This window comes from Mustela nigripes, chromosome 13 (genome assembly GCF_022355385.1).
Source record: "Mustela nigripes isolate SB6536 chromosome 13, MUSNIG.SB6536, whole genome shotgun sequence".
Taxonomy (NCBI): Eukaryota; Metazoa; Chordata; class Mammalia; order Carnivora; family Mustelidae; genus Mustela; species Mustela nigripes.
The window spans coordinates 60083602-60097009 of record NC_081569.1 but is presented as its reverse complement, the minus strand read 5'-3'; the positions used below and the strand labels follow the sequence as shown (position 1 = coordinate 60097009).

Sequence of the window (13408 nt, the reverse complement as noted above, 5' to 3'; positions counted from 1 at the left end):
AATTTTTTTAACTCAAGCATAAGCTGGCAATTAAAATGAAGTAATAACAGGCAGGTACACAGTAAGAATTTGAAAATGCATAAAGAAATTTCTGGGCAGTAGTTTAGTTTCCTGGCTGATGGGAAGTAGGAGGGAGAAAAAGGACAGTTATCAAAGGGGAAAAGACAGGAACCAAAAAGGGTGTGGTAAGTGTGGACTTTGTCCTAGGCTGTACCTTCAGGGGTTTAAAAGGGATGGCTGAAGGCAGGCTGACAGTAGCCCTCCTCCCTCAGCTCAACAAAATCTACTTGCACTTTTAGGAACAATGGGACAAAGTAAACCGGGGCACAGCGGGAGAAGCAGGAAGTGAATGGCCTGGAGCTAGGATGAGAAGGCACGCTAGAGGCAGCAGTGAATTCTTCAGCATCAGATTTCACCCCAAGCTGGGCTGTGGGTACTAGCTCTCCAAAGAGCGCAGAGAAGAATCAGTCCCAGCCAGCACAACACCAGCCCAGAGCCCGCAGGTGCCAGGCACGGAGGAGGTAGCTGGGGACCCATTGCCAACCCATGCTCTCTGGTGGGGGTCAGGTAACAGACTGATCCCATTCATGGCACCACCGCCTGCCTACTCAGTGAGGGGTGAACGAAAAGGGCTGCGGAGAGAACTCTGTGAGGCCAGGAGAGGAAAGCACTTGGCAGAGCGTCTGGTACAGGGTAAACACTCCAGGTTAACCATTCGCATCACCATCCTCACATTGTGAGCCTGGGTACAGTTTCACTGTTGCATTAATTAATCTTCACCTCTCTCCTCTCTGGCAGCTACAGCCATTTTCTTCAGGAACCTGACCTGTTTACCCTGGCTCTGGCCTCTGGCCTCAAAGGATGCTCTAGAACTGAAGGTCCCTTTAGTTTAACAAAAATAAGTCAGTTAAAGAATGACTAACTTTTCCAAAAGATTTTCTGAAAGAACAAAACTTGTTCACAATCTCAACACTACTGTTTTTCATTTCTTATACAAAGAAATGTATATAACCATTCAATACGACCCACTTGGACACTTTCCATAGTTGGAATACCTTCTCATTCATTCACTCATAATTTTTCTGTGTTGCTTTGGAGTCCTTCTTAATAACTGCAGAATATTTAGTCCACTGGGTCAGTTTTTAGTACCTAGACTATTACATACTTCAGATTACTTTCCTTTTAACAGGAAAACATTAAATTGTATTTCTTTTTATACTAGGTTGTTTTTCAAAAATATTTTATTTTTAAGGAATCTCTAGACCCAACATGGGACTCAAATTCACAACCCTGCAAGAGTTGCATGCTCTATGGACTAAGACAGCCAGGCACCCCTTTTTTGCAATTTGAGAAAATAATCCACACACATTGTAAAAACACAGATAGTACAAAAGCGTACACAATGAAAAGTCTCCCTAACAACCAAGTTCCCCAGTTTCCCTTGCCAGAAGCAAACACTATTACCAGTTTTTTGTGAATCCTTCAAGAAATTCTATATATATTTTATGTATGTATAGCTACTGATACAATCTTGAAACTGGCAGGAATTTTGTCGTCTAGTCCAACCCCCTTCAACTAACAAATGAGCCGTCAGACATCTTTCTAATAGATTATCTCAAAGAACACCTTAAAGTATGATTCTAAAAAGTCCCTTACCAAATACTGGTATGGTATTATATCCCATATTTCAGAAAAAAGATCAGCTTATGCCTGATATCCTTAAAAATATGGAATGCTTGGGGAACTTGGGTGGCTAAATCCATTAAGAGTCTCCTGGTTTTAGCTCAGGTCATCACCTCATGGGTTATGGGACAGAGCCCAGCATCAGACTCCAAACTGGGGGGCGGGGCATCTGCTTGAAGATTCTCTCCCTCTGCACACCCACCCCCCATGCTCATGCACACTCCCCCTCTCTGTCTCTCAAATAAATAAATTAATCTTTTGGAAACCACATGGAATGCTTCACAAATTTTCATGAACCATAAGCCTGCTATCTTCCAGGCAGAAGGGGGCTATATGGAAACAGTAGAGAAATGTACAACCAAATGTCAACTTTTAATATAACTCGATATGGTTAAATCTCAATCTATGTCCTAAACTTCAGAATTTATTCTTTTTTAAATATTTTACTTATTTATTTAATTTGAGAGAGAGAGGGAGAGAGAGAATGAGAGAAAACATGAGCAGAGGCAGATGGAGAGGGAGACACAGACTTCCCTGCTGAGCCCAAGGTGGAACTCGATCCCAAGACCCTGGGATAATGACCTGAGCTGAAGGCAGCCACTTAATCAACTAAGCCACCCAGGCATCCCCAGAACTAATGTTTATTAAGAAGAACGAGGAGAAAGGAGGAGGAGGAAGAGGAAAGCAAGCTTCAATTTAGGTGCCAAATCCACCATGACAAGAATATAAAGCAATCTCCAAGGTGCAGAGCTCACAGCAACTTCAAAGTGCAGAAAGATATTGGAACTGCCACAAGAGAAGGCCAGAAGGTTTCCAGTAAACTAGTCTCACCAGAAGGCACTAGGCTAACAGGACTGGTGCCCCAAACCTGCACCAATTCTTGGTAACCGAAAGGAAGTCTCTGGAGTTGACCTCTCCAAAAAGGGTGTGGACCTGGTCAAGTATTGAATGAAGCTATATTTTTCTCCACTAATGGGCAAATAATTATTTTATACTGTTGGAAGATTACTTGAAAGACTCTGCCAATCAGACTACAGAACTCTCTATCATGAGGCCTCATGCTCAGAGGACAAAGGCATTTCTTTTTTTTTCTTTTAAAGATTTTATTTATTTATTTGACAGACAGAGATCACAAGTAGGCAGAGAGGCAGGCAGAGAGAGAGAGAGAGAAGCAGGCTTCCTGCGGAGTAGAGAGCCCGATGCAGGGCTCCATCCCAGGACCCTGATATCATGACCTGAGCCGAAGGCAGCAGCCCAAACCACTGAGCCACCCAGGCGCCCCGACAAAGGCATTTCAGAGAAGTACCAAGGACTTGGTAGGAATGACAAAGGGAAGAATAAAATGAAAAGGGAGTAAGAGAAAAGTTATTTTGCCCTTACCATTATCTTAAATCTTAACACAGAACAGACTGATAACCTAGGTAAAGCATACTAGTACAGCCAAAGGTAACTCCAGATAAAAGATTGAGAAGTTGAAGCCTGAATCCCAACCATTCCACACTCCAACACTTTCAGTTTCCCTTGACAGCCGGCTTCAAGAGCTGGCCTACTCTCTAAGGGAACCTATAGATTAAGAGACTTAAAAGATACTAAAGCAACAACAACAAACCACCTTGTTCTAATAGGGGAAATTTGAATATGGACTAAATGGTAGATAATACTTTTAAATTACTGTCAATTTTCATAGGTGTGATAGAGTACTGAGGTTAAGTAGGGAAATAAAACCCTTATTCTCAGGAGATACATGCAGAAATACTTAGAGGCAAAGTGTTCTGTCACCTGCCTTTTAAATGGTTCACCAAAAGATAAATAGATATACACATATAAATAGATAAAGCAAATACACAGCTAAAGCTATATATATTTATCTATATGTAGATAAAGCAAGATGTCAACTGCTGAATTGAGGTGAAAAGTATATGGATATTACACTACTTTAACTTTTTTGTGCATTTTAAATCTTTCATAGTAAGTTGGGAGGAAAAGTACATAGCTTTACAAAATCCCTTAACTCCAAACCAGCTAAAGGTGTTAGTTATATGTGATTTCCTATGCCAGAAGATAGCACCTTCAGGCAACATGGCTTGGCAGGTGAAGGGGTTCTTGCATTTTGAGATATTTTATTCTCAAGCAATTGCCTTTGCCAGGCTTGTGTTCTTTGTTGAAACCAAAGAAAAAAACCCACTATTCTATCATGACTATACCTTCTCAAACAAAACCTCACCAGCCTATAAAACTTACTTCCTAAACCTGTTTAACACCACCCCCATACCACATGACACACACCAGAACTAGAGACTAAAAGTAAATGAATGTAAAAAATAATAATTAAATTAAATTAATGGGCATTTATTATTACTCCACTAGCTTGAATTGTTTCTCACAGATTAAATGACTATTAAAAAAAAATGGTTTTACGTAATTCACAGCCAGTTTACTGCTACAGTTAAGTGAACTAAGAGTAGAGATTATAGAAACTCCCAAGACCGTTGTGATTTCCCCCCAAGTAACTTTTATTCAGCTGGGCTTTAGTATATGAAAATGCTTATGTGTGAAAGAAGGTAATAGGACAAAGACAATATAGCAAATGTTTATGCCAACACAAGATGTTTTAAGGGATGCCTGGGTGCCTCTGGTGGTAAAGCATAGGACTCTTGATCCTCAGCTCAGGTCATGATCCCAGGGTTGTGAGATCGAGCCCTGCACTAGGCTCTGAGCTGGGCATGGAGCTGGCTCAAGATTCTCTCTCTCTCTCCATCTGCCCCTCCCTGGCCCACACTGCCAATCTCTCTCTCAAAAAAAATTTTTTTTTAATGAAAAATGTTTTAATTTTCTTTAGACAATGTTTTTTTTTTAAACTGTTATAAACATTAAGATGTCGATTCCTGGGGCGCCTGGGTGGCTCAGTGGGTTGAGCCTCTGCCCTCAGCTCAGGTCATGATCCCGGAGTCCTGGGATCGAGCCCCGCATCGGGCTTTCTGCTCTGCAGGGAGCCTGCTTCCTCCTCTCTCTGCCTGCCTCTCTGCCTACTTGTGATCTCTGTCTGTCAAATAAATAAATAAAATCTTTAAAAAAAAAAAAAAAGAGGGACGCCTGGGTGGCTCAGTGGGTTAAGCCGCTGCCTTCGGCTCAGGTCATGATCTCAGGGTCCTGGGATCGAGTCCCACATCGGGCTCTCTGCTCAGCGGGGGGCCTGCTTCCCTTCCTCTCTCTCTGCCTGCCTCTCTGCCTACTTGTGATTTCTCTCTGTCAAATAAATAAATAAAATCTTTAAAAAAAAAAAAAAGATGTCGATTCCTTTAAAAAGTTTTATTTCTGTAGAATTGGGAAAACAACTTGATTTCTAGTCCAATGCTCCCTGAAAATACGAAAAGCATAAAATGCTGTCACCTCTCCACTTATATAGCCCTAGACATAGTTTTATAACTAGTTCATACAAATATTTTCCCAAAAAGATGACTCTTATCTATGATTCAAAATAATAGCTGATACTTACCTGATACTTATATATCAGGCACTATTCTAAGTAGATTATATAATTTATCTCATTTAATCCTCTTAAGAATCCTATGAAGTAGGTAATATTATTATTCCCATTTACAGATGACAAAACTGAGGCTTACAGGTAATTCTTACCTAGAATTAGTTGGCCAAACACTTGAGAGATCACATTTCAAATACTGGCTAAGCCAGTCATGCAGGAATTCTACTCAATTTAGACTTACAGAAAATATGTTTAAATATAATCAATTCCAATGCAAAGCTTTCATATTGAATATAAAGTCAGTTTTTCTCAATTATGCCACATTTTCTCACTGGCAAAGGGAGTAGTAAGACGTATTACTTGTTCTTAACTTGAAGTGTTTCTGATTGATAGTTCCCTAAACTCTTTTTTAAGATTTTATTTATTCATTTGATACAGAGAGATACAGGGAAAGCATGAGCTGGAGAAGAGGCAAATGGAGAGGGAGAAGCAGACTCCCCGCTGAGCCAGGAGCCCGACATGGGGCTCCATCCCAGGATCTGGAGATCACGACCTGAGCCCAAGGCAGATGGCCAACCATGTGAGCCACTCAGGCACCCCTGATAGTTCCCTAAACTCTTAATGGAACAAGAAGCAGATGAAAACTGGACAAATCCCACTTCTCCACCTCCCCCTCCGGTATCTGTTTTTAGTCTTCTAAACCTTTTTTATCATATTAAAATTACTACTTTAAAAGTCAACTGTGGTGATGGACACTAACAGGATCAAGGGATGGCTGTGTAGCAGGCTGGAGTAGAATGCTCGTGGAAGCCACCTAAAATGTCCTAAATTAATTTATCTAAATCTAATTCATTCATTCCTGGATCAGGGCCCAACTCCTGCTCTCTCCAAGACAGCCCACAGACTCTGAGTCTGAAGTCTGAAGGTGCGTGGCACACAATTTCAGCTACCTTATGTCGTAATGCTAATCCTAACTCCTATGGGCGTCTTTTGTCACCATCTGTTTTGAGTACCTAGCACACAGATAATGCAAAAATTCCATAACTACTTGTTCATTAGGCTTTCTGGCTTAACATCCGTTTGCATTGCTTGTGGTTGAGAATCTCCTTAAAGATTTGATTCACTTTTTGGCAACTAGGGCAACAGCTCTTCCAGGAGTATGTACTTCTGTTCCTCCACAAGCCACGCAGTAAAATAACTCCAGTCCTATAGAGTCCAGGGTCTTTCCATTTTGTCAAATGTAAATATGCCCAAATGGGATTAGTGCTCCCTCATCTTGAGGCAAAAATAGCTTTTTTTTCATCCTCACTATGGCTTGCACTTCATGATTTGACTTTCTATTTTAAGTATGAATGCTTTAACTCTGGTGTCACCTTAGACCTAAAGCAGTTCTTATATTTACAAGTGTGGTCAGAGGTCATGACCACAGAATTTAATAAAATGATTGCTGACTCCCAAATGCCTTTATTTCTACTCTTAAAGAGTCAAAATGAGTCATCAAATGACCATAAGGTCAAGTAGCCAAACAAGTATTATACATTATAACCAGCTAACTACTTTCTGTCTTTCATCCAAAATCAGTAGGTGGTGTGCTTATCACCTCTAAAGGTATTTATGGAGAGGCTATGGGCCATCTGTTAGGGGATGCTAAAAGCAGTAAACCAATCTGCCAAGGGTGGGGGCTAGATAACATCTCTTCCACACTGAAGATTTTAAAAGCTAAATCTGTGGAAAGCACAGGACAGCATTCAGTTTCTCTCAGGCCACACCACTGCCTGTGAAATTATGTAGTTCCCTCAGCACCCTTCAATATTACCTGCATATGGATCACTGAATTACTGGACACCTCATCATTAAAGACAGGTTATCATGAAGAAACAGAGCTCAGACAGTTACATAACTTACATAAAATACAAGAGTCATAATGGATTGCTGAAAAAATAGTGTGTGCATTATCAAGGGCTATACAAAATTGTGATTATGTCACACCGAGCTTCTGAATTCCCCAAGCCCTGTTTCCCCTATGTTCGGTTTAATGAGGAAGAGACTGGACTATAAAAATCATCAGTGCCTAGTACAAACTCGCACTGAGATTTTGGAGCACATCCAATTTCTATAGCGACTGCATAAAGTACACCAGCATAGTAGAAATCAATATATCTGAAATTAGGACAGTAAGCATCCTCAGTCTAAGTAAAAAACTGGTGGTCACAGTATCCGTGCTTTTCTCTCCACAGGTTCAGAATGGAATCTCATACTCTCAGACCCCTCATTGTTTAAAGGTCTGCTGTCACCAGGGTACGTCTTCCAAAGCCTTACTATAGGATCTTGCTTTCTGGATTCATCTTTCCAGTTGCGGAAAGAATTTATTTATGATTTCCCACAGTTGACAGTGACTTTAAGTGCTTGTCCAGAAACGTCATAGGAACGGATTGGGTTTTCTACAGGATCCATCCAGAACTCCTGAATTCGAGGTTGGCGAGAAGAAAGATAAAAGGAAGGAGTTCGGGGACTTTCATGAGCAGGGATAAGAAAAAAGAGCGATGCCTGTGCTCTAAGGGTGATCGCGACTCCTGCCTTTGAGGGGAAGGACAGCCCCACAGGGCCAGAGCCCAGCTTCTACGAACAGGTTCTCCAGCCCTCGGCCACGAAGCTGCAGCGCTGGAGGCTGCTCAGTACCGGGCAACCTCCGAGCACCCCAACAACGGACCTCAACGACAAGCCGCTGTCGGTTCTGAGGCCACTCACACGGGCCCGGCCGCTTTCCCACCCCCTACCGAACTCACAGCCAGTCTCCTTCTTGATCTCCTCGAGCTCTTCGTCCCGCAGTAACGTGGAAGCCCGAGACCCCATCACTGAACCAGGAGCTCCTTCGGGAGCAGGGGCGTCTGAAGCGACGGCGGCAGCGGGAGGGAGGGAGGGAGGGAAGGGAGAAAGGCCCAGGGGTCAAGAACCAAGAGGGCAGTGCTTCTACTGCGGACCAGAGAGGGAACCCAGGGGTGGCAAGGGGGGGCGGTCCCCCAGAACCAGCCAATGACGAGCGAGGCTGCTCCCGGCGCAGGAGCCGACGTCGGCGCTTGCAGCTCCAGCCCCCGAATGAATCAGCCCAGCGCAGGGCCGGGTATTCCTAAGGACGGACCACGCCCCCGGAAGCATGATGCCACCGGCCTTAAAAGGGCAATGCCACTTTGGCTCTACCGACCGCAATTAAAAGGGAAACGCCATCGACCCACTGCTTTACAGCGAGCTAACCTGAGGCAGGCAGCATAGCCAATCTGTTTCTTACAGAACTTTAAAAGTGGAAATCCCACCCACAGGTGGCAGGGATTGCAGAGAGAGACTATAAAAATAGACCAAACGTCTCCTGGGGCAACGCTGGGGTGTGTCTCTCGGGAACTGCATGCTGGGATTTCCACCTCCTCCTTTTCCTGGAGGTCCTCTCTCCTCCCGGCCGCTGGGGGCGCTCGGCCGCCAACCTCCGGGCCGCGCGCCGATTGGCTCCTTGGGAAACAGCCGGGACTTCTGGTTCCGCCAGGCTGGCGTCCGCTCTTCGGTGTGGGTTTTCAGTCCTGTGTACTTTTCTCCTGTTTTTCTGGTCTCTGTCCTTTGATAACCGCCAACGCCAGCTTGGAACTCCCCGAGAGTTCTTCCTTCACAGCAGTACCTCCTTTTTTAGTTCAAGCTGTAAGAAGTCGAGCTTCATTTGGCTGAAATTGGGACAGGATTTCCCAAACTTCCTTCGGGGAAAAAATAACCTAACTAACGGTGGACAAGATTGAATTCCTAGCGTATGTCCCGCCGTTTATTTGGAGTTGCTTATTTTGTTTTAAAAATTAGGAATCTTCCATTTTATTTTTATGATATTTTTGTTTTCTTGTAAATGTTTAAGCCACCCGTTAACTAATTTAGCTATCTCCGTGAACCATTTCTTTTCCTCTGGCTTCAGCGTCTTTTCACCCCCTCCCCACTCTTCTGAGTGTTGCTTTATGCATAACTGGTTTGAGATAGGGAAGAACCAAACTCTAACCACTGTTATTTAGTACTTAAACTACTTTTAAGCTTTATCTAAGGGTTTGACGACTTAGCATAAGGCCAAGGTTCTAGTCTCACTGAGTCCTTTTCATGATTAAGCTGCCCTCGTCTGATCTAGTGTTGTCTCCCTTCAAATGCACTGACATGGCAGCCTGATTGATCATGCATAAATTGTGATAGTTCTAGGTCACTTATGCTTTGATTGGTAACTGTCAAATTCTGGATGTATTACTAATGTAGAAGAGGCCAGAAGAATTTAAATCTTAGATGTTTCTGGGTGAGCCGCTTATGGCAGACATTTTGCCAGCATTGGTTTTCTTCCATTTGTTCTTTCAGAATTTCTTTCTTTTCTTTCCTTCTTTCTTTCTTCTTCTTCTTTTGGTTGGTGATAAAAAGATACATGTATGTGCTATTTAAAAGCCTCTAAAATGTTCTGCTTGTTCCATTTAACTAAGGTATGCATGGTAGTATTGCCCCATTCTGTCGACAAAGAAGTCAAACCTACAGTGCCTAAAGTTTTACAGCTTTGTTTCCCATGTATAAAATAGAGATGATGCTTGGAATAGTCCTTTTCTCATAATTGATCTAAAAAGATGTGCAAAACTGAATTACTCTCATATTTTTCTTTTTCTTGTCCCTTCCAAGTATGGGGAAAGGGAAAAGAACCTCATTCCCCTAAAATATTTTTTAAATCCTAGATCTCTTTTATTTTCAAGTGTTTGGATAATTAAAGAAGATATCTGAAGACTGCTTTTGGAATCGAATAGCATGGATCCTAGCAGTGACTACCATTTCCTCAATCAGATTTTGTGGAGAAGGGTGAAACTCACTTTGGTTTCTGGCGTATTTGAGGGAGTTCTCCAGCATGTGGATCCTAACAAGATTGTTGTCCTGAAGAAAGGTCTCATTTTATTTGTCATTATCTTCTGCCTTTAAGAAATTAGTTAAGTTTGGGTGAGGACTCTGGGGGCTTCATTAGCAACTGAGAGGGAGGCATTCCTATTCTAGGGAAGGGTTAAGAGATTAGAATGCTATTTTCTCTAATGGTAAACATAGCTGCATCTACAGGCTTGTCCCCACTTTTTTTTTTTTTTTAAGATTATTTATTTGAGGGGCGCCTGGGTGGCTCAGTGGGTTAAGCCGCTGCCTTCGGCTCGGGTCATGATCTCAGGGTCCTGGGATCGAGCCCCGCATCGGGCTCTCTGCTCAGCAGGGAGCCTGCTTCCTTCTCTCTCTCTCTCTGCCTGCCTCTCAGTGTACTTGTAATTTCTCTCTGTCAAATAAATAAATAAAATCTTTAAAAAAAAAAAAAAAAAGATTATTTATTTGACACAGAGAGAGACAGCAAGAGAGGGAATGCAAGCAGGGGGAATGGGAAAAGAGAAGCAGGTTTCCCTCTGCAGGACTTGATTCCAGGGCCCCCAGATCATGACCAGAGCCAAAGGCAGATGCTTAACGACTGAGCCACCCAGGCACCCCTTGTCCCCATTTTTATACTTTGACATGATAGTGGAAATTTTTATTGTATAGATTGTTTTTCATTGGGTGCTTCTTTTAAATTTCTTACTATATGCATATTGCAGTTAAAAATAACTGCTCTACTGGATAGAATTACTTTTGGCTTCAACAGAAAAATTCACAAAGACAGCTAGGTGTTAATTTTTGTCATGCAAAAGGAAGTCCACAGTAGGCTGCTAGGGCAGTGGCTCAAAGATGCCAGGAGGGAACAGGTGTCTTGTGGTTTTTGCCACTTCAGGAATAATGTATTATTTTCATGGTCTCAAGGTAGCCTCTATACCTCCCAGCTTCAGTTCTGTTCATTATAAGGGCCACAACTCAGGAACAGCCAGGTGGAAGAGATGCATAAGTTAAGGTCTGTGGGAAGGAGCTTAGAATTTCCATGCTTCCTTGGGTGTACCACCTTCCTAGTTCCTACATGTGTTCACCTTTGAGATACAATATATAGTTTTTATTCAGCTAGAATATTGACTTTCTAGGGTAGTTGTTTACCTGGCATAAATTGCAGGTTTTTTTTTTTTTTAAAGATTTTTTATTTATTTATTTGACAGAGAGAAATCACAAGTAGATGGAGAGGCAGGCAGAGAGAGAGAGGGAAGCAGACTCCCTGCTGAGCAGAGAGCCCGATGCGGGCCTCGATCTCAGGACCCTGAGATCATGACCTGAGCCGAAGGCAGCGGCTTAACCCACTGAGCCACCCAGGCGCCCTAAATTGCAGGTTTATAATTGAAATGTATAAATGGGATTTAAGAGATTAGTGTTATTGTTAAGCCATATTATAAGTTAAAATAGACCTTTGTGGACCAGGATGGGACTATATCAGACTTTTGAAATAGTAATTCATTCAGTAATCATTTATTGGTAGTTTTGTATCACAGGCACTGTGATAGGTACCAGGGATATAGGTAAGAATAACATGGTCCCTGTCCTTAAAAAAAAACTTAGTCTGGTAAAGAGACAGATAAACAAGTAGAAAGGTATAAGGCAGTTTGATATCCTCTCTGATAGATGCGTGAGATGCTATGAAAATACAAAGTTTCAGTTAATTTAGATCTGGGAGTGGTAGGGTTACGATAGTGGGGATGGCATCCCAAAGGTAAGTTTTAACTGGATGGGAAAAGAGTGGAAAGTGTTTTAAGCCACTGGTTCTCAAACTTTATCTGTGTATCAGAATTACCTGGGCACTTGTAAAAACACAGATTGCTGGGCCACCTTCCAAGAGTTTCTGATTCTAAAGGCCTGGGTGGGGCCTAAGAATTTACATTTCTTTTTTTGTTTGTTTGTTTAAAGATATTATTTATTTATTTGACAGAGAGGGATACAGTGATAGAGGGAACACAAGCAGGGGAGCAGCAGAGGGAGAGGGAGAAGCAGGCTTCCTGCTGAGAAGGGAGCCTGAGGTGGGGCTCAATCCCAGGACCCTGGGATCATGACCCAAGCAGAAGGCAGACAGATGCTTAATGACTGAGCCACCCAGGCACCCCAAGACACTTCAAGAGAACCATAATTTTATGTAGAAGTAGCAACATATACGAAAAATGTAGAGACATGAAAACTTGGTTCATTCAGAAAACCTAAGTGAATTTCTTTCTGGAGGTGTGGTGAGACTTAAGGCTGGAGAAGTAGGTATGGGACTGATCAGAAGGCCTTAATATATTGTAGCATTTGGATACTTCTGAGAACAATGAGGAGGAATTTGAAATATTTTTTATTAAGTAGTCTCTAGGCCTAGTTGAGACCTTGACCATGAGATCAAGAGTTGCTTGGTCTACTGACTGAGCCACGAAGACACCCCACAATTTGAAAGATTTTTAAATGGGAGGCATCTACATTTACAGACTCGTTGCCTGAAATTTTTAATGCTGTGTTAGTTAGGAACAATGCTTAACTGCTGGAAACAGACTCATGGCCAATGGCTTAAAGAAAATAGGAGTTTATTCTCATATAAAAGAAGGAAGGCCTTCCAGGGTTGCTGTGAATCACCCCAGAGCTGGCAGAGATCCAGGATTATCCATCTTTCTGCTCTATCATCTTCATGGCTTCAAACTTCAAGATCATGTGACAGCTTGTAGAAGTTACAGATAGGAGGAAGAGGAAAGAGGGGTAGAAGGGTACTCCCCCCAGCTGAGTCAGTCCCCTTAAAGAGATGCCATGGTGGTCCAAGGAACCACCACATTGCTAGCCTGAATAAAAGGCATTGAGTTGAGAACAATCAAGATATGCCACATGTTTGTTCAACAAGGCATTCAGTCTAAATGCAATATTTTGGTATATTTCTCTCTGATCTTTAATTACATAGATTTTATATAGTTGACATAATAAGTTAGGTGTATATATATATATATATATTTTGCTTAATATGATAAAAAGCATTTTCTCATGTTACTTGAAATGCCAATTTAATGTCTAAACTTTTTATGTTTTTAATTTTTTTCTTTTTTTTAGGAAGAGAAAGTGCATGTGAGTAGGTTGAGAGGGTGGGGGAGGGGCAGAGGGAAAGAGAATCTTAAGCAGGCTCCATGCTCACTGCAGAGCTGAGGTGGAGCTCTATCCCAGGACCCTGAGATCATGACTTGAGCTGAGGGCAGATATTTAATCAATTGAGCCATCCAGATGCCCCTAACATTGTTGTTGTTGTTGTTTTTAATGCTGATGTGTATCTTTCCTAAATTTTTTGCTAGTTTTATAGAT

At 42.2% G+C, this 13408-nt stretch overlaps 2 protein-coding genes across 5 annotated transcripts in view; one reads left to right on the top strand and one right to left on the bottom strand.

Moving 5' to 3' along the window:
• CHP1 (calcineurin like EF-hand protein 1) overlaps positions 1–8278 on the bottom strand; it is a 47712-nt gene extending 39434 nt beyond the window's left edge. The window contains exon 1 of the mRNA XM_059372557.1: positions 7954–8278. Coding sequence (XP_059228540.1) covers positions 7954–8020 — 67 coding nt within the window. The 5' untranslated portion in view covers positions 8021–8278. The remainder of the gene's footprint in view (positions 1–7953) is intronic.
• A 393-nt stretch (positions 8279–8671) lies between these two features.
• The window catches only part of EXD1 (exonuclease 3'-5' domain containing 1), a 34249-nt gene continuing 29512 nt past the window's right edge, over positions 8672–13408 (top strand). For 2 of the 4 annotated variants that reach the window (XM_059371184.1, XM_059371182.1), the window contains exons 1-2: positions 8704–8955; positions 9916–10100. In XM_059371184.1, coding sequence (XP_059227167.1) covers positions 9968–10100 — 133 coding nt within the window. In that variant the 5' untranslated portion in view covers positions 8704–8955; positions 9916–9967. Of the gene's footprint in view, positions 8956–9915; positions 10101–13408 lie in introns of those variants that run through there. The other 2 variants (XM_059371183.1, XM_059371185.1) reach the window with 2 other exon arrangements.